This window comes from Rosa chinensis, chromosome 7 (genome assembly GCF_002994745.2).
Source record: "Rosa chinensis cultivar Old Blush chromosome 7, RchiOBHm-V2, whole genome shotgun sequence".
NCBI lineage: Eukaryota > Viridiplantae > Streptophyta > Magnoliopsida > Rosales > Rosaceae > Rosa > Rosa chinensis.
In genome coordinates this window covers 3,810,940-3,830,395 of record NC_037094.1, presented here as the reverse complement: position 1 = coordinate 3,830,395, position 19,456 = coordinate 3,810,940, and the positions used below count along the sequence as shown (strand labels likewise).

Genomic DNA, 19,456 nt, shown 5'->3' with positions numbered 1-19,456 from the left:
GAGTAAGTGGGCAATTTTTTAGAGTGTTTAAGTAAGTAAGGTTAATATTAACCCAAAAATTGGGTAAATGATCATTTTTTCCCAAAAATATAATGTTTGTTGAAGACCAAGATAATGAGCGACCCTTTTGTAGGCACTCTTTGTGGATTGGGCTTAAAAATAAAAAAGCAAAAAAAGCCCAATAAAAATGAGGGCCCAAATTGGCCCGCACTTCCTTTTTTGAGTTTATTTTCCTACTATAGCCATCGCCAGTTCGCCACTCTTCTTCTCCGTGCTGGCGCTGTAATTGTTCTTCTCAAAACGACGCCGAATTGTTCAACTCCGGCCGGTAACAGCCGTCTCGGAACTAACCTCCCAGCCACCGCATTCTCTACACATTCCCGTTTTTTCTCACGTGCGACGACGCCCTCCGCTCTCTGTTAACGAAACCATTCTCTCTTCCCCAGCGGAACTAAACCCTAGAAATTTCTGTGTCGCTCAGGTGAGCTACGGTTATGGAAGTTAGGGTTGTAATTTTTGATTTCGATTTACGACAATACGCAGAATATTATTTGCTCTAATTATAATTATGCTGAAAACTTGAAATTGATGAGTGCAGTGAAAATGGGGAGCGAGAGCAATTTGAAGACGTGGGTTTCCGATAGGCTGATGACTTTGCTCGGTTATTCTCAGCCGGCTGTTGTTCAGTACATTATTGGATTGAGTTAGTTTCATCCTGCTCTTACCATACTGTTTGAATTTGCATTTATCAGTTTATATATGATGAACTTAGGGTTTTAGAGCTAAGGGGAAGCATTTTGCTCATTGTTTTCTGATTGAAGTTTTTTTCATTTTGTTTGTAGCTAAACAAGCAAAGTCTCCAGCTGATGTGGTGGAGAAGCTTTTAGATTCGGGGTGGTCCTCCTCGACTGATACACGTGAATTTGCTGAAGAAGTATTCTCCAGAGTGCCCCACAAATCATCCGGACCGAATGTGAGTTCTTTATACGAAAATTAGTTAGTGTAGTGATTTAATAGTTTTTTTTGCTCTGTTTTTTTGTCCATTTAGGAAATCATGTAATTTTTGGTGTATATTAGGTTTATCAGAAACAAGAGAGGGAGGCTGCAATGCTGGTGAGAAAGCAGAAGACATATGCTCTATTGGATGCAGATGATGAAGACGACGATGATGGTGATAAGTCTTCTGTTCCAGTAGTTTCTGAGTCCAGGAAAAGTGATTCCCATAAGAAACGGTTCAGGAGGAAGGCCTCGAGTCAAGACAATGAAGATGATGAGGTTGAACCTTTTAATTTTTCAAATGATAATATTTTGTTTTTGTTTCTCTAGGTAATTGTTGGTTTAACTTGGTGCAATGCTGCAGGTGATTGTACACCAGGAAGAAGTGAGGCGGGTCAAAAGACGAACTTCCCCAGATGAAGATGATGGTTCAGAGGTTTGTGCTTGTATTTTTGTCAATAATATTTTCTTCACTCTTTCCATCGAAATAAGAGTTATTATGATGGAACTGGGAATACAAGATTGAATGAATTGATACAATGCTCAATACTTGTCTAGACTTTCACATAGTGGTCTGATTGGTTGGTTTACATTGTTGTTGCTGCATAAGCTCTTGTAATGTCTAAGCCACACTCTCACACACAAAAATGTATGTATATTTCTGAGCCTCAATCTACTGAGGTTCAACTTTACATTCATTTCTCTGGTATAGGTTTCTCCTTTTATTTCTTTACTAGTAACATGCACTCCTTTTATGATCTATGCAGTCCGAAGAAGAAAGATTGCGTGATCAAAGAGAGCGGGAGCAATTAGAGCGCAATATAAGGGAGAGGGACACAGCAGCTACACGAAAGGTAAAATTTAGCTCTGAAGAGTTTTGGTTTGTCCCGAGCGAGTTGAAGTTAATTGAAAGCTGCATCTTCAAATCATTCATTGGCATTATGCAAAATTTTGAGCTGGGTCCAATCCCTTAAATGAAATTTAAATATTCTTTTGAGCAACTTTTAGATTGAGCTATGACTTCTTGTAATTGCTTATTAGTTATTACTAAGAACAATTACATGCTTGTGCATAACATTGCTTCTGTATTTCTTGTTACTAAGACCCTTTATTCCTTTGACAGTTAACAGAGAGAAAGTTATCAAAAAAAGAGGAAGGTACTACAATTTTAGACAGTATAATTACATTCATATTTCGCAGTTAGTTCTTAAGCAGTTGCATATACATGTGCCAACACTCTTACATTTGGATATGGTTATAATATATATTGCCTAATCCTGATGCATGTTACTGGACAACAGAGGAGGCTATTCGGAGAAACAAGGCTTCAGAGCGAAATGAAACTGAAGATTTAAGGTTTGTCATTATCAATATGTCATGAATGGTTTACTTTCAGGACCTGCAATATCATTTTTCGGTCATTCTTATCAGTTGAGTTTTATTCTCACTGGTAGAATTGTATACCTTTGATGGGCAATAGAAACCTCAAGTACTACCAAGGAGGGTTAGTAGGAATGTCAGGCCCATGGTTTACTCCCTTGTGGTCTGTGGTTCAAACCACCTGACAGTACCTCCACAGCTATTTGCTAGAGTGTCCTGTCTCCTAAAGATTGTAGGGCTCAGCATGAGGCCTCAGTTTCAATCTTGGGTCCACGAACTGTTTTGGAGGATTTCCGGGTACCAAAAAAATAAAAATAAAAATAAAGAACTAGAAAACTTCAAAAACTTGTTTTGTAATAATTAAGCTACATTAAATATTTTTCTGTCTGATGTTTTGTATTGTTATTGCTATATAACTGACTGTTCTATTTAGCAAAAAAGAAAAAAGGGTTCTTCCTTTTCTGTGTGCATGATGCAACAAATTCTTTAGTTTATAGTTCTCCTCCAGCCTGCATACTTTGGATGAAAAATTGAGTTTATATCAGTGCTTTGGCAATCTCCTTATGGGGTGGCACTTTGCCTTTGGTAACATCGTGTCAATAAAAAGTGCATTGTAGACTCTGGGATTTACATGTAAAATGGTCTTGTTTGTAGATGGTTTAAGTAGACAGACTTTCCAGTTAAACTTCTGTTTTTCAAATTTAGTATTTATTATGTTGAAGCCACTTATTGTTTGTAAGGATCTGTACCTTTTTCTTTTGGTATTTAAAAGAAAAACATTTGGTTATAATTCAATACCTACGTTTGTTTTTTTTTTTTTTTTTTTTTTGGTTAAATAGCTTTATACCTATGTTCCCTGCAACACCAAGCAAAGTTCTTATTTTATTTGTTGAATTAGCAATTGGTTATAATATTTTAATGTCTTCAATTGCCTCTGATGCAGACTAGTTTCAAGACAAGAATATTTAAAGAAAAGACAGCAGAAGAAACTGGAGGAAATCAGGTTTGAAAAAGATATCCTTTTGCTCTAACCAAAAGAAAAAAAAAAACTTGTATTTCAATTGTTTAAAAATTAAAACATATAATAGCATGGTCAGTTTTGCTTTTCTTCCTCCACCCCCTCCTCCTCCCCCCTTAAATTCCATTTTTGGCATGTATTGCAGAGATGAAATAGAAGATGAGCAATACTTATTTGAGCACGTGAAGCTCACTGAATTGGAACGTCGTGAATTAAGGTAAATTGAACGTTCCCTTCTAATTGCTTTGCTGATAACATCTATGTTCTTTGAATTCTTATGTAAAAGTTGATATCTCTTCAAAATTATCAGACTGCTAATGTTGTTATTAGGGTAATGAGCATTGGTTTGCTAACATCTTGATGTTGTACATTTATAGGCTGTACAATATCACTTGGTATATTGGGAAAATACAATTGCATTTATACTGGTTACTTTGCTATGAACAGACTTCACATATTACTTTGCCACCTGTTATATAGCTATACTCTATATGTCTATTATTTTTGTGGGTGATGGTTGTTTTATTGTTATTAAAAATTGTGGCTGTCCTTCTTCACGGCTATCACAATTGAGTACTGCTTGTGCTCTACCTTGTTGTTGAACATTAATTATGTGTGAGACATGTGTTAAAATATTCAAATGCTAAGATACTATTTATTGTAGATTTCCTGACAACGTGTTGTGAGACTTGCATTTATATTTTCTTGTGTAATGCTTGACAGAAACCGAGTTAAAAAAGAATTCACAGATTTTTCTTTGTGCAGTTACAAGAAGCAAATACTTGAGGCTGTAACGAAGCGGGCAGTTGAGGACGAGAATCAAAATGAGGTAATGATAAGTTTTTGATATGTATCGATTGATAAATTTTTCTTCTGCTCATGTAGGAGTGAATGAGTGGTTATAATGCATTGGCATATCTTGTGACTTGTGAGTCCAGTTGTTCTCCTTACGTATCAATTGTTATCATCTAATCATGTGCTATACCCTTCATTCTTTTTCGACAACAGTACAGGATTCCTGATGCCTATGATGTGGAGGGGGGTGTCAATCAGGAGAAGAGATTTTCTGTGGCCATGCAACGCTACAGGTGTTTATTTAGTATATGTTCACAATTACTGCAATGTTCCCCCTCATATACTACACTGTCATATATGAATCAATAACTGAAAGATCTTGTTCTGTCTTGTTTAACCTTGTTTTACATATTGTTTTGTGTAGGGACCTGGCTGGGGATAAAATGAATCCATTTGCAGAACAGGAAGCTTGGGAGGATCACCAAATTGGTAAGTTCTATGTGCAGTTTTTGCATATTCTTTTGTGCATCTGCTCACAAAACTTTTAGACAGATTCAGAATTTTTTAATTCTGTGGTCATCATCTTGCAGGAAAGGCAACACTGCAGTATGGTTCAAAAAATAAAAAGCGATCTGATGAGTATCAGTAAGTGTACAATTTCTTCTTCCTCCTACTTGAAATGCACCATCTGTAGTTGCATCTATTAATAAGTGAGCTGAATTAACTGCAGAGACTTTCTAATAGCTTTTTCTCTGATTGTTTGTGCATGTGTATTCTAAGTTTTATAACTGATCTTTTTTTATGTTTAGATATGTATTTGAGGACCAGATTGATTTCATCAAGGCATCAGTAATGGATGGTGACCAGGTATATCTACGGACATTATCAATTGTGACTTCACACCTTTATCTGGTAGACGAATCTCATTTTCTCTATTTTTCTCAATGCAGTTTGAGGATGGGCAACCGGCGGATTTACTTGAGTCGAGAGCGAAATCAGAGTTGGAGAAGCTCCAGGTTGAGAACCAATTCCTTTTATTTATCTGTTTCTTTACTCTCTATTTTTGGCTCTTTGCCTAGATGTTTCACTCTTTTGTTATGACCGTTTTGCATGTTTCACTCGTACAGGAGGACAGAAAAACATTACCCATCTACTCCTATCGTGATGAGTTGCTCAAAGCTGTTGATAACCATCAGGTACCATTAGATTTTCTGTTACAAATTTATGTCTTTGACTAGGAATGAGTTTCCTAAAGCACACTGCAGTTGGTGATATATCTTGCACCAAATATGTACATTACATTCGTAGTGTCTGTTAACCATCTCAGTCCGTGGCATTTAACTATCATTATCATTGTTAACAAAAGTGTCTTTTAAACATTGTTTATTCTATGATATGCCCTCGGCTCGTGTCTTTGTAGGTTCTTGTTATTGTTGGTGAAACCGGTTCTGGGAAAACTACGCAAATACCCCAGTATCTTCACGAGGCCGGATACACAAAACGTGGAAAGGTGTAAGCTTTGTCTTTTACATTTTTTTCCCTCTGTGATGGAAATCTGTCAGTGTTTTTGGTGTCTTCTTATTGTGAACATTTTGCTTTCAGATGAAAATATAGTTGAAATAGACAGTTGAATGGATAGTCCTTTGTCATACACTTTTTGCCCAATCTATTTTATCGTGTTGCTAATAAAAGGAAGACTTTTGATTTTTGTTTTTTACTATGCAACGTGTACAAGTATCTTGATCATAGTGCTGGAGACTGTACTGATCTATTAACTTTCAAAGTAGCTGAAAGTTTTAGTATTTTGCGACGTATAAAGATTTTCTTACAGATACAACCTAGGCATTTTAAAATTTTGTGGACTTGTGATTAAAATATTAAAACTTTCGGAGGGTAGTTTGGGTTATAATCTGTTTTTCTTTTCTTACAGATTGGGTGCACACAGCCACGACGAGTTGCGGCTATGAGTGTTGCTGCAAGGGTTTCTCAAGAAATGGGTGTGAAACTTGGGCATGAGGTATGATCTCTGAGGCTCATTATGCTAAGAAGTTAATAACCTATGATAAGAAAACAGTAATGCATGCATCTCTCTTATTTTCAGTTCTCATGGTATGACTAATTCATGTTTATCCGGTTTGTTTTCTGTATTGAGAAATGCACCTAAAGATAGTGGGTTCTTTTCGTGCCATATGCAGGTAGGTTATTCCATTCGTTTCGAGGATTGCACATCGGAAAAGACGGTTTTGAAATATATGACAGATGGGATGTTGTTGCGAGAATTCCTTGGTGAACCAGATCTGGCAGGCTACAGGTAAGTAAGTCTGTCACGTTTATGGAGGATACTTGGATTGTTTGCATTGGTTAATTTTGTGTCTGCAATTTCAGTGTGGTTATGGTGGATGAGGCCCATGAGAGAACACTTTCAACTGATATTCTATTTGGATTAGTAAAGGTAAGCACAAAGCAGTAACTCTTTCCTCTTTACAAGTTATTTCATAGAGAATATTGAGGGACCAATCAGCATGCCCAAAATATGAAAAGTGGCATTCATGCACTTTTCGTGGGGGATGGACGAGAACTGGTTTATTGATCTTGATCACATATTTAGCCTTTTCGGCTGCTTAAATATCAATTAAAGGTTTTGCTTCTTCTTCATGGAAACTTCAAGCATTTATTTGGAAAATTCATCTTATGGTTTCCTTTTGGAATTGCTAATTATAAAACTCACTGGACCTACCCTCTAATGTTCGTATCGAAGCACTTTATAAACTGATAAATATATTCTGTGTCTCTGATTATCTGATGGTCAGTGCTTTTTGCATTAGGATATTGCTCGATTTCGACCTGATCTTAAACTACTTATCTCAAGTGCAACACTTGATGCTGAGAAGTTCAGTGATTATTTTGATTCTGCTCCAATTTTCAAAATTCCGGGGAGGCGTTATCCTGTTGAAATAAATTACACAAAAGCACCAGAAGCTGATTACTTGGATGCAGCAATTGTTACTGCACTGCAAATCCATGTGACAGAAGCACCTGGAGATATATTAGTGTTCCTTACAGGTCAAGAAGAAATTGAAACAGCGGAAGAAATATTGAAGCACAGAACAAGGGGCTTAGGGACAAAAATTGCTGAGCTTATTATTTGTCCCATATATGCAAACCTACCTACTGAGCTACAATCCAAAATTTTTGAGCCCACACCTGAAGGGGCAAGGAAAGTTGTCCTCGCGACAAATATAGCTGAAACTTCACTAACTATTGATGGGATCAAATATGTTATTGACCCAGGGTTTTGCAAGATGAAGTCATATAATCCAAGGACTGGGATGGAGTCGTTGCTGGTCGCTCCCATCTCAAAGGCATCGGCCAATCAGAGGGCAGGTCGATCTGGGAGAACGGGTCCCGGAAAGTGCTACCGGCTATATACCATGTTCAATTACCAAACTGAGTTAGAAGATAACACGGTACCAGAAATACAAAGGACTAACCTTGCAAATGTTGTGCTCATGCTGAAAAGCCTTGGTATCCATGACCTATTACATTTTGATTTTATGGACCCGCCACCATCAGAGGCATTACTGAAAGCCTTGGAACTGTTATTTGCACTAAGTGCATTAAATAAAGTGGGTGAGTTGACTAAAGTTGGTAGACGGATGGCCGAGTTTCCTCTTGATCCTATGCTATCTAAGATGATAGTTGCTTCTGATAAGTACAAGTGTTCAGACGAGATCATTTCCATTGCTTCCATGCTTTCCATTGGTAATTCAATATTTTACCGTCCAAAGGACAAACAAGTCCATGCTGACAATGCACGGTTGAATTTTCACACTGGGAATGTGGGAGATCACATCGCATTGCTCAAGGTTTGGTTCTATTTCATTTTTTAAATAAATTTTATACTCTTAGTGAACATGTCATGATTTGGGGATTTTGGGTATGGGCAAATGGTAAACCTTTATATTTTAAGTTGTTTGATGAATTGGATACAGTCATTATGGTTCTCATAAAAAACTGTACTCAACTTCTTAAGTAATGTCTCACCTATTTAGAATGGTCAATGACCCAGGTTTTTTTTCATTTGGTTTTTTTTTTCTTTCAGGTTTTTAATTCATGGAAAGAGACCAATTTCTCAACACAATGGTGTTACGAGAATTATATACAGGTACAAATGATATTCCAAAGTTGCTCATTTTGGTAATCTTGACCTTTTCTTCAATACATGGGTGCTATTTTTAGATAGTTGTTTCCTTGTTAGATATTGGTCAACATGCTGCACTGACTATATTAATTGATACGTGCCATATATGGACTCTTGTTTAACAGTGCTCTTACAATAAAACAGGTCAGGAGTATGAAGCGCGCTAGAGATATTAGAGACCAGCTCGAGGGACTCTTGGAGAGGGTCGAGATTGAGCAGGTCTCAAATCTTGATTTTGAAGTTATAAAGAAGGCCATTACATCCGGTAATTTACTGTTACTGTTAGCTATACTTTAATTTAAACTTTTATCCATTATCTGAAATATAATGTCTGTTATGTCTTTTAGGCTTTTTCCCTCATTCCGCAAGACTGCAAAAGAGTGGAGCTTATAGAACGGTCAAACATCCGCAGACTGTCCACATACACCCCAGCTCAGGGCTTTCTCAGGTAAGGGATAATAGCATTGTCATGGTATCTACTTCCCATATGAGTCTTTAGTCTTTTTGGATCATGATATAAATTGATCTCAGTCATGCACTCGTGCTATGTATTGAATATGGATTTATATGCAAGCCTGACACCATAGAATTAGTGTGCTTGTGTGCACATGTACACAATACCGATTACCAAAATGCAGTCATGTTTAGTACTTGGATCATCGCCTGATTATTTACTTTTTGGTTGTTCAGGTGCTTCCAAGATGGGTTATATACCATGAGTTGGTGCTTACAACCAAGGAATATATGAGACAGGTATCTGTTCCCTTGTACTTTCTATTTTGCATTTTGGTCTTTCTTGCATGTTATCTGCATTATGGCTAAAGCCTTGAAATTATATTGCAGGTAACGGAACTGAAGCCAGAGTGGTTGGTGGAAATAGCTCCGCATTATTACCAGCTAAAGGATGTTGAAGATTGTATGATTTCTAATCTATGAATCCTATTAACTACTTTGATTTTTATATTATGAATTCCTTGTATCATTTGATTGTGTGAAATGCTGAAATGCTATTTATAAATTGCAGCAGTGTCAAAGAAAATGCCTCGTGGAGAAGGGCTCGCATCATAGGATTGGAACTTACGACAAAAATTGTATATCGGAATGGTGGATTGGTATGGTAGAGCGAAAGAAGCCTGCAAATACGTTTATGTATACATGAACTACATAATTAAGTATAGTTGTCACCCTTAAGACTTGGGGATTTTGCAAAAGAATCTGAGTTCATCTTTTAGAGTAGGGTTTAGTTCGAGATAGAGATCGTTACCATATCATATGTACACACTCAAGGACTACTAAATACTTCATTAATCCTTGGCTTAGCAGAGGGTACTGTTCTTGGAATGAAATTGAGCTCGGCTATTGTACAGTGATTTTCAACCTAAAGTTATTCAGTTTTACATGTGTTTTCAAGATGGTATATAGTCTTGCTTTTTGTCAAGTGCTCCTTTTGAACTGGCCTTAGTTTGAATTATCAGTTTGGCCCGAAACTCGGACATTCGACCATCTCCAATTGCGACCTTTGACTCGAGTCTTAAACCTTGAGCTCCTGAACCCTGAATCCTAATCCAAGGACATGGTGTTTAGCCCATGGACTTAAATTCTCACTTTTTTTTTTATAATCAAAGTGGGTGTTGATCCATTAAATAATGGAGGGGTATGTAATACATACTGATCGCCCATATTGGACTCGTCATAATCGAGTTACTGCCTAGAGATTTATAAAAAATTTAGAATCTTAAGTAAAGACGTCTGACAGAAATGAACCAGATCAGACCATTTTATGCATCAAGCTTCTAGAATCTCTTTAGGCAGAGGAGGTTTCTCCGGAAGCACGATTAACAAGCAATTTGAGTCCAAAATAAAAAAGATTAAGAAGCAATTAAGAATGTATAAATATAAATATATATATATATATATATATATATATTATGACTGAAAAGAAAACGATTACAAAGTAAAAACAGAGCCACGTGAAACACCAGCTGATCCAAACGGAATGTTGGGCACACAGAAAGAGGTTAGCAGTAAAACCAAACCTTCGGATTATCACAACTATAGGCTAAAGAAGTTAGATGATGAGCTACAAAATTTACTTCACGAAAAATATGTCTGAAGATGATATGATAAACTTTGTCCGCCAAATCTCTGATATCTTTGAATCAAAATCTTGATATACCAGGGAACATTCACAAAGCAACGAACATAATCAATGGAATCCCCTTCAACAACTAAATGGTTGAAATTGATTCGAAAGAGAAGAATGTTGGAATAAAAAAAAAAAAGAAAAAAAAAGGCGCCTTTTCCAGAATAAAAAACGCGGTTTTGGTTTCAGTCTCGGTCCCTAATAATAGAAATAGGAGAGTCGTTGAAAATGAGGCTGTGCTTCTTCTCCATAACTGGGAGCGCCCCCTCAGACCTTGACCCCCATCTAAACCCCTCTCTCTCTCTCTCTCTCTCTGCATAACATCAAATCTCATTGTCTCTCGAAGCTTCGAATCTTCTTCGTTGTGCAGAGAGAGATTGAAGAAGAAGACGACGAGAGGCGCTCTCTTCAATTTCTCTTATCGGCTGCAATCGGAAAATTATAGGGTGACGGAATGGGTTGCACGTCGAGCAAAAGCGTGGACTCGAAGACGAGCAGGACGGCGCGGTGGCGATCCACCGGCATTGTTGGCCTCCGGGACTCTAAATTGAAGGCAATTCCTCTCTCTCTCTCTCTCTCTCTAATCGTTCGTATTTGTATTTGGTTGTATTTATGGGATGGATTTGAATTAGCGGAAGGGGAAGGGAAAGGGAAAGGTGGGGTATTAAATGTTGGGGAGTCTAGAGGTGCAAGGTTGCTGGTAAAATTTTAATGGAGTTTGGTATATGTTGGTGGCTGGTGGAGTTAATTTTTTTCTTCTTTCTTTTCTAGTTACAAAATTAGAGACAAATATTGTGATGAAATTAGTTTTTATTGCTGTTTTGATTGAATATGGTCTGCTTCAGATTCAATTCAAGTCGAAAGAGAGCTCGCTTTTGTTGTTATATTCAGTTAAATGAGTGATTAATTGGGTGCAGCTATGTAAACTTGAACCTTTTGAATTAGCGGACTAACAGTTACTGCACATTGTGATAGATATACTGTATTGTAGAAATGCATGGATAAACCCGTACCCTCTGGTTTATGTATGCTGAACTTTTCTAGATACTAAACATGAGCATTGCAGGCAGCAGGTTGGTGGTACTGCTTTGAATATGTGTTGTTGTTTATATTGTATCTGTACATATTCTTTGTTCTTTACTTACCGGTTACTTTTTCTGGAGCAGACATTTCCAGATGAAGTTCTTGATCTGGAGAGATCCGTACGCACTATTGATCTAACGCGCAATAAAATTGGTAATGTATTTTTCTCTGTGGGTTGTGAGTTTGGAGGGGAGGTTTACTCTGTAAGGCACATGATTTTCCATTGAATTATCTCTGAAAAAAAAAAAAAAAGCTTCAGTGAAATAAATTCTAACTTTAGAGGTTTTCATCAGGCTTTGGTTTTCGAACTTTAATATTATATTATAAAATCTAAAACAATGCAGCCATAACAGCTTAATATTTATTTTACTCCTGTTTTTCTGCATGCAGTTGATATTCCTATGGATATTGGCAAGTTAGTAAACCTGCAACGACTGGTAAGAAATCATGTAGTTGACTTTTGTACCTGTACTTCCCTAAGTTCATGTTGTACAAACAATTTTATCATAAACAATCTGCTATGGTATCAAACTGGATTGACAGCAATTGATTATGGTTCACATGAGCCATTTTTTCTGAATATTTAACAGTTAAAATTTGAGTTGCTCTATCTTTCAGGTCTTAGCTGAAAACCTCATTGATCGACTACCAATGCATGTGTCAAAATTAGAATCTCTAAAAGTTATGACACTTGATGCAAATCGAATCACTTCCTTGCCTGATGAATGTAATTCTCTTCTCTAAGTAAGATAATGCTATGTTAAATTTAGTTCCTTCAACTTCATGGTTATGTCTGCAGATATCATGGGGTCTGTTACTTCCGTAGACTTTTATCATAGGTTCAAACTGACTAGTTGTATGCTCTGTATGGCTAGTGGGACAGCTGGTGAGGCTTGAGCGGTTATCCATCTCTAAAAATTCTCTATCATATTTGCCTGAGACTATTGGAAGCTTGCGCAATGTACGTGCTTTGTCCTTTTCATTTTTATGGAATTTGCAACTATTGTTTCCTCTGAAAATCCAGGATCTTATATGGATTTTTGATGCAGTTAGTGCTGTTAAATGTATCAAACAACAAGTTAAAGTCTCTTCCAGAATCAGTTGGGAGTTGCTTCTCTCTAGAAGAATTACAAGCAGATGGTGTGTTTAAATTTTTTGCTATTATTCTCTCAAATGATGTTGGTTTTATATGCTGATGAATTGTTAATTTGTTAAGTTTTGAATAGTAGGTTGATATCTAGGGTCTCAACTTATCCGTTCTGCATACACGGAACTGCATAGTCAGAATTTGATATAGTGCTCTTTCCTTTAACCTTCTAAACTCTGATGGTGTTTGCTTCAATTATTTTATTCAGAATTGATCGGCTTGTTTTTCTAATATCGTTCAATGGCTGAATTTTTTATATATTTTATTTATTTTATTTTAGGACTCACAACTATCATGATTTCGGTTGCTTCAGATAATTCAATTGAAGATCTTCCCGAATCCGTCTGCAATCTTGTTCACTTAAAGTCACTTTGCTTGGACAATAATAATGTGAAGCAGGTATGATTTTTATAGATTACACATTTCATCTGCATATTAGGCTGAAAAGTGGAACTATTCAATGGACTTTTGGTCTCCATGTGTTGTATTCCATCTGTTCCCATTTTCATTGGGAGGTTATGTAGAGTTTTGTTATGTGATGTGGTGTGATGGCTAAATTGAGACATGGCTCCCAGCAAGAAAACCTTTTACCGGTCGTACTAATAATAGAAATACATTTGGATTTGATATGTCTTGCCTTGTATATTAGTGGTGGGAAAATATAACTGCCAGAGTTTACTACTGACCATTTACCCTGCAATTTGAATTGCCTGAGTGGCCAAGCCTTGGTTGACTGATGACTCTCTTGTATAGATACCTACCAATCTATTGAAAGACTGTAAAGCTCTGCAGAATATTTCCTTGCATGGAAATCCTATATCAATGGATCAGTTTCAGCAAGTATGTCACATGTTTCTTTTGTGGTGTTTTACTTCTGCTCACCCGGCCCCCCCCCCCCCCCCCCCCTCTCTTTTTTCAGCAATACTTATTTGTGTATTTATGAACATTTACCTCTGATACAAATACAGATGGAAGGATTCCAAGAGTTTGAAGCAAGGAGGAAGAAGAAGTTCGACAAACAGATTGACTCAAATGTAATGATCAGTTCCAAAGGCCTTGATGAGGGTGTTGATCATTGAGAATCTGGCTCTGACATTTGGAAACAGTAAGTCTGCACCACACTCACTAGTCTTTGCACCAACAGTTTTGATCTGTATTTTCATGAGGGTTGCGCTGACGCTAGACCGCCTTTTGTTCCTCTTGCTTTTGTATGATTGACCTGAAAACTTTTTTATCTGCTGAACTGATTGGATGACAGAAGTCAAGTTGTCGAGGCCATTTATATGTGAAAGCTGGGTTTGTTTCATGGATGCTGTAAATTCATATAAGCTTTTGTTGTAGCTTGGGACGACGACATTGCTATTTATGACTGTCATGCAAAATAAAAAGACATTGAGCACTTGTACTGTTTTCTTCAATACTTTGCCCCTTATTGACAAGCATGTATAGAAAGGGTGGGAACTTATTCAAAGATGTAACTTAATTTTTTGGGTATTGTGATTCTTAATACACATTTACTCTGTACATGTCACATCTATAATTCTATTGGTACAGAGAAAAGTGATTGAATACAATGAAATTATTGAATGGTAGAGACTGAAAACTGTGAACTTAAAATATGGAGCTGAAATTTCGAGGCCTTCTACATATCAATCTTAACCAAGGTGAATAATAATATCTTCTCTCTTTCAATCGGGAGAAAGAAATGGGCACGTTTACTTATTTGGAATGAAAAATAATCATGAATCAGAGAAAAGTGGAATGGGAGAAGAAATGAATCGGTATTGATTCCGGAGGAATGATTCCTAAACCCATCTCCCTCCTTTGTAATTGAATTCCTGAGTATTCAGGAATCGATTCCTGATAAATAGGTGGGACCTACACCAATTCTGATTCTTTCATGTGTTAGTAAACACATGAATTCTTTTACCTGAAATCATTCCGATTCCTTTATGTGTTAGTAAACACATGAGTGTTTTTACTCCGTAATCATTCAATTACATTCCATTCCATTCCAAGTAAGTAAACGTGCCCTGAGTGATTAATTTTTATTACTATTTAGTCTATTTGGGCCTTGGTTTCAGTCTAGCTCGGCTTCGGTGTAGATGTCAATTGATGAAGTTAATGTACATAAATTTACAATGACACTTTAGTCGATAGATTTTTTTTTGAGTTGTAGTGTTGATACTCGTATGGTTGAAAAATTCGTCATTGAGATCTCTCAATTAGATTAATCTATTCCTTTTTTTTTTCTTTTTTTTCTGTTTTTAAAAATTTGAATTATTTCTTGAGATTTATGCATGTCATCCTTCTACAGAGGCCATATTAATATTCTCTTTGTTTTTCCAATGTTATCGGGTGTTCCGAATCTTATCAAGGAATATACAAAAATAATAATAATAATAATAATAAAATAAAAAGATTCTTATAAAATGGCAAGGATCTTCTAGAAAGGCAATATCGTCAGGTACCGTAACGTCATAATCTGATGGTAACAACTAAGAACGAAAGATGTTAGAATCACGTTCTCAATTTCTATCCACATTAATAATAATCAAATATGGAAACAGGAAAAAGGAAACAGACAAAATCAGAGGGCGCCTAGTAGTCCCCGGGCCCACTTTCCTCTACCAAAACGCCACGTGTCAGTCTCTCCAGCTCTCATATAAGCTCCAAATCACCACGCGAGACCCTTCATATACCTCTCATTTCTTTTCTCAAAGTCCTCCTCTCTCTCTCTCTCTCTCTCTCTCTCTACGTCCTAATCTCTAAGAAGGGCATTTTCCGTAATTACCAACCAAATACGTGTCCCTTTTCGCTGTTTCCGTTCTCGGATAACCACTTAACAAAAAAAGACACGCCTAACCCTACTTTGCCCCCTTTACGTTTAATCGCCGCCCCCCTTTTCGGTACCGATCAATTTTCCGCCCGATTCGTCTTGATCTTCCCTCTTAGTCCCCAAATTGAGCCCAGATCTGATCAATTCGTGTTCTTCCCAACCGATTGATCCCAGTTTCGACCTCGGCCGTTTCCCAGATCGGATTGTAGGGTTAGGGTTTCTCGAGATCGGAGATCTTCGTCTCTGTTCGTAGATCTAGGCTTCGATTTGGTGGGTCTGCAATTTTGTTTTGATTTCCGCTTTGAATTTTGTAAATTTGTTGAGGAAATTGTTGTTTGTGATTCTGGACTTGTTTGGTTTATAGATCTGCTATGCCTTGATGGTGTTCTATGATAGATCAGGTGCAATTTGTCCAGAATCGTAGATCTAGGGTTAGGGTTTTCAGAAAATTGGGGCTTTTGTTTATTTTGTTGAATTAAGCTGGGTAAAATTCAGAATTTATTCCGAATAAACACCTTCCTTGAGCTTCTAGTTTCCAATTTTGTGATCAGCTTCATTTCTTTTTGACTTTTTTTTTTTGTTGACGTATAAATTTCTAATTTCTTAAATTATTAAAAATTAATTAAAAAATGATAATTTAGGAAATTGAAAATAATTTTCAATTAATTGCTCCATACACATAGATAGCAAACGTGTGCTTTAGCTCAATTGACCCCCTTTGCCTGGAGTCTTGGAAATAGCAAACGCAACCTTTTATTTTACCAAATTGCCCTGTAATTTTAACCTAGTAGTTTCTCTAAATATAAAAAGTGGCCCCACAATTTTATTGGAAGAAATGCTAATCATGATCTCACACAATGGTTTGTAATCTGAACCCTGTCATAACAATAATTGTCAGCGATTTGATAGTACATATGGTCTCATTAAATAACATAGATAGATAGTGTTTCCTAAACTTGCTTGTAAAGGTTCAAGCTTTAAGACTAGTTTATCGAAATAGTACATGATAGTTTGGTTTAGGGAAGTTTGTGGATTACTCTGTTTCGTATGAAAGTACTTAGTTTACCCGCTTAAGTTCTTACATGCTTGTAAGATTTATTGAAATATTGATGAAAGCTTCCTGCTTTATTACTAATACATATATGAATGGTGTTTGATTCCAGGTGTAAGATGGTATTGAAATGTTATTGCCTTTTTGTCTTTTACATCTTCTATAATAACCTTCTGTTATCGTTGCGTTGCCCTGCAGATTAATATGGTACAAAAACGTCCTCTTGATGACGAGCAAATATTTGTTTCTTTCAAGCACCCAAGACAAGTGGGACATAGTAGAGAGCTAGTTTCTTTTTCAGAATCTGTTTTTGCTGGAGATGTATCCAAGCCGCAGACTTCAGGTGAGGGATTATGGTCTCTGTTAATATGTGAGCTTGTAAAAGAGGGTTCTTCTGTGTTTTTGCTTGTGCATGCAAGTGTTTAAGCGTGTCTTTAAAGACTTGGAAGATATTGTTTTTCTTTCTTTTTCCCAGTCATGTGGAACTAAAGAGGCTTGTTCATGTAAACTTTTATTGGAACAGATTCTAGGTATGGAATTTATGTGGGTTATTGAGAAGACGGTGAATTTTAATTTGCAAGCTCAATAGTGTCATATTTCTCAAGTTTTGTTATAACCTCTTATGGTCATAAAAAGCGTAATCAGCCTTTTTTATTTTGGTTATATAATTAGCTACTGAGATAAGTTCTGATGTTTGATTGGTAGAGGATGGATTGGAAAGATGCAACACTGGAGGTGAAGAGAAGCTTTCTGGTGATGTCTTTGCTAGTCTTCCGAAAGCTGGGGAGGACATTAATGCCAGTGCACCTGGCAGCTTTACTATTTCCTCATGGACCACCAGCACAACTCGCGAAGAAGATTCTTTTCCCCAAGCACCATGTCATGGATTTTATTTCCCAGAGTACTTCAATCCGGAGCGCCCAATAAGGACTTTAGCTTCCGAGGAGATTTATTCTTTTCTTTTGGATCACCCTCCGAGGAAGTCGGCTTCCATTGGACCAGAGCATCAAGCTGTTATTCCACAATGGGGCGCACATGGAACTAATAATACTTCAAGTTATTTAGATACGTTTCAAGCAGTTGTTGACTCTGAAGTTGAGAACGATAAACGACTGATGGGCACTTGTGTTATTCCAATGCCTGATTCTGAATTATCAACTGACGGTGAATGCGTAGTTGGAAATGGTAGAACTGATTGCAGCTGTGAAGATAAGGCTTCCGTCAGATGTGTCAGGCAGCACATTCTGGAAGCAAGAGAGAAATTTATAAAGGACATTGGGATAGAGAGATTTGCGGGGCTAGGATTTTGTGACATGGGAGAGCAAGTGGCTGAGAAATGGAGTGACGAGGAGGAAAAATTATTCCACCAGGTTGTGTTCTCAAATCCAGCATCATCGGACAAGAATTTCTGGGACAATCTTTCAGCGGTCTTCCCCTCGCGAACAAAAAAGGAGATCGTCAGTTACTATTTCAATGTCTTTATGTTGAGGAAAAGAGCTCGGCAGAACAGATATGACCCGGTAAACGTAGACAGTGATAATGATGAATGGGAGGGGAGTAATGTTCATGGTGACAATGAACTTGGGGTGACAGAGGATGATGACTCGGTTGTTGACTCTCCTGGATATCAAAATGATCTTGGGTATAATAGAAGTTGGGGTGGTGATATGCAAGAGTATGATGAGGATGTTGTGGATGATTCTTGTGATAATGTAAATGTAGATATTTATGGTGGAAGCATTAAGCAGATTTCAGATAGATGCCCCGGGAATCTGGTTAACAATGGCGGTTCCAGTCCCATAGTTCAGTTTCAGAAAGACATTGCTTGGGATGAAAAGGGAGATCAGGAGGTCCAAGACGATTCATGCACTTCCTTTGAGGCAGGAGCTAGCTCCCAAGATAATCAGCTGAGGTCTGAAAATGGAGATCATTGGGAAGTTGGTTGTTTCAATGGGACTAGCAAGCTAGGTGACCATGAATATGTTTTGGAGCCTTGTGATGCTAAAGTTTGGGACGCTGGGTATTCTACGTGCCGAAAAAATAAGGTTGACTTTTTGCCAACTTGCAATATGATTGAAGAGGTTTTTGGAAAAGATTCTTGGAATAACTACAAAGCAAGGGATGGTAAGAACTTGAGTTAGTGTTGCGTGTCCTTATCAAGATGGTTGGAAAGCAGCATTGAGGTGTTCATATTCCGTGAACCATCCGAAAGTTTTTCCTCAGAATTAAAAAAAAAAAAAATATTTTAGGTTAGTTGAGTTTTTCTTTTATGTACATTTCATTCGGTGGGAGAAGGAAGCCTAGCATTCCTGTGACATAGTGTATTAGAAGGTGAATCGTCTTCATATGTTTAGGTCCACCTTTTTTAATTTTCTTAGCTAGTGAGGAATTGGAAAGTTCCCCTCATACATTCATAAAGAGATCCAGAATTGTCATCTCTGTATGGTTACTGAAGATATACTGATATTGTAAGCTCAACTCTGTACGGCTATTCTGTGATGTAGTTTTGTATTATTTTCATAATGAGAAATTATTACATGAGATTTTTGTGTTGAATTATTATTGAAAAGATTACATGTTTTCCCTAGAGAATTGTGATTTGTGAAGATAAAAAGCACCATCTTAAATCAATGGTAAAGAGCAGAGTATTAGATATTACTGTTTCAGTCAAAAAGATTGATGACTTCTGAGGTCATATTGCAGCATCACAGTGCTGCATTTTCTTTCAAAGCAGTTTCTTTCAATTACTATTTGAAAGGTATACCACACCATTTCTATTGCAAGCTGACTCATGGGGACTTTT

At 37.0% G+C, this 19,456-nt stretch overlaps 3 protein-coding genes and 1 pseudogene across 4 annotated transcripts; 3 read left to right on the top strand and 1 right to left on the bottom strand.

The window, feature by feature from the left end:
* The first annotated feature begins 253 nt into the window (after positions 1-253).
* LOC112177090 (pre-mRNA-splicing factor ATP-dependent RNA helicase DEAH1) lies at positions 254-9,800 on the top strand. Its single transcript, XM_024315287.2, has 28 exons — positions 254-481; positions 599-703; positions 843-973; positions 1,078-1,275; positions 1,361-1,432; positions 1,764-1,850; positions 2,120-2,153; positions 2,298-2,352; positions 3,320-3,379; positions 3,540-3,611; positions 4,160-4,223; positions 4,403-4,482; positions 4,614-4,678; positions 4,780-4,834; positions 4,999-5,056; positions 5,140-5,205; positions 5,317-5,385; positions 5,610-5,699; positions 6,120-6,206; positions 6,385-6,500; positions 6,575-6,641; positions 7,015-8,055; positions 8,292-8,354; positions 8,535-8,655; positions 8,738-8,838; positions 9,081-9,143; positions 9,234-9,306; positions 9,415-9,800. The coding sequence occupies exons 2-28, from the start codon at positions 604-606 to the stop codon at positions 9,456-9,458; spliced, it is 3,132 nt and encodes a 1,043-aa protein (XP_024171055.1). The 5' UTR covers positions 254-481; positions 599-603; the 3' UTR covers positions 9,459-9,800.
* A 936-nt stretch (positions 9,801-10,736) lies between these two features.
* LOC112180437 (plant intracellular Ras-group-related LRR protein 7) lies at positions 10,737-14,350 on the top strand. 2 transcript variants are annotated; one of them, XM_040512139.1, is made up of 10 exons: positions 10,737-11,086; positions 11,700-11,769; positions 12,007-12,053; positions 12,235-12,343; positions 12,492-12,577; positions 12,666-12,756; positions 13,077-13,162; positions 13,517-13,603; positions 13,732-13,868; positions 14,025-14,350. In XM_040512139.1, exons 1-9 carry the CDS (start codon positions 10,988-10,990, stop codon positions 13,840-13,842), a joined length of 786 nt encoding a protein of 261 aa, XP_040368073.1. In that variant the 5' UTR covers positions 10,737-10,987; the 3' UTR covers positions 13,843-13,868; positions 14,025-14,350. The 2 variants fall into 2 exon arrangements, with proteins under 2 accessions (XP_040368073.1, XP_040368072.1); XM_040512138.1 differs by having other exon boundaries at positions 10,739-11,086; positions 14,022-14,350.
* A 682-nt stretch (positions 14,351-15,032) lies between these two features.
* Positions 15,033-15,145, bottom strand: LOC112181080 (annotated as a pseudogene).
* A 333-nt stretch (positions 15,146-15,478) lies between these two features.
* Positions 15,479-19,196, top strand: LOC112176786. The gene is made up of 3 exons (XM_024314865.2): positions 15,479-15,872; positions 16,852-16,996; positions 17,359-19,196. Exons 2-3 carry the CDS (start codon positions 16,858-16,860, stop codon positions 18,792-18,794), a joined length of 1,575 nt encoding a protein of 524 aa, XP_024170633.1. The 5' UTR covers positions 15,479-15,872; positions 16,852-16,857; the 3' UTR covers positions 18,795-19,196.
* Positions 19,197-19,456: the final 260 nt, after the last annotated feature.

Coding starts and splice junctions, on each gene's coding strand:
- LOC112177090 (XM_024315287.2), top strand. CDS start 604: ATGGGGAGCGAGAGCAATTTGAAGACGTGGGTTTCCGATAGGCTGATG. Junction 704..842: donor TCAGTACATTATTGGATTGA/GTTAGTTTCATC, acceptor TTTTGTTTGTAG/CTAAACAAGCAAAGTCTCCA. Junction 5,386..5,609: donor AAGCTGTTGATAACCATCAG/GTACCATTAGAT, acceptor GTGTCTTTGTAG/GTTCTTGTTATTGTTGGTGA.
- LOC112180437 (XM_040512139.1), top strand. CDS start 10,988: ATGGGTTGCACGTCGAGCAAAAGCGTGGACTCGAAGACGAGCAGGACG. Junction 11,770..12,006: donor TCTAACGCGCAATAAAATTG/GTAATGTATTTT, acceptor TTCTGCATGCAG/TTGATATTCCTATGGATATT. Junction 12,054..12,234: donor TAGTAAACCTGCAACGACTG/GTAAGAAATCAT, acceptor TCTATCTTTCAG/GTCTTAGCTGAAAACCTCAT.
- LOC112176786 (XM_024314865.2), top strand. CDS start 16,858: ATGGTACAAAAACGTCCTCTTGATGACGAGCAAATATTTGTTTCTTTC. Junction 16,997..17,358: donor ATCCAAGCCGCAGACTTCAG/GTGAGGGATTAT, acceptor TTTGATTGGTAG/AGGATGGATTGGAAAGATGC.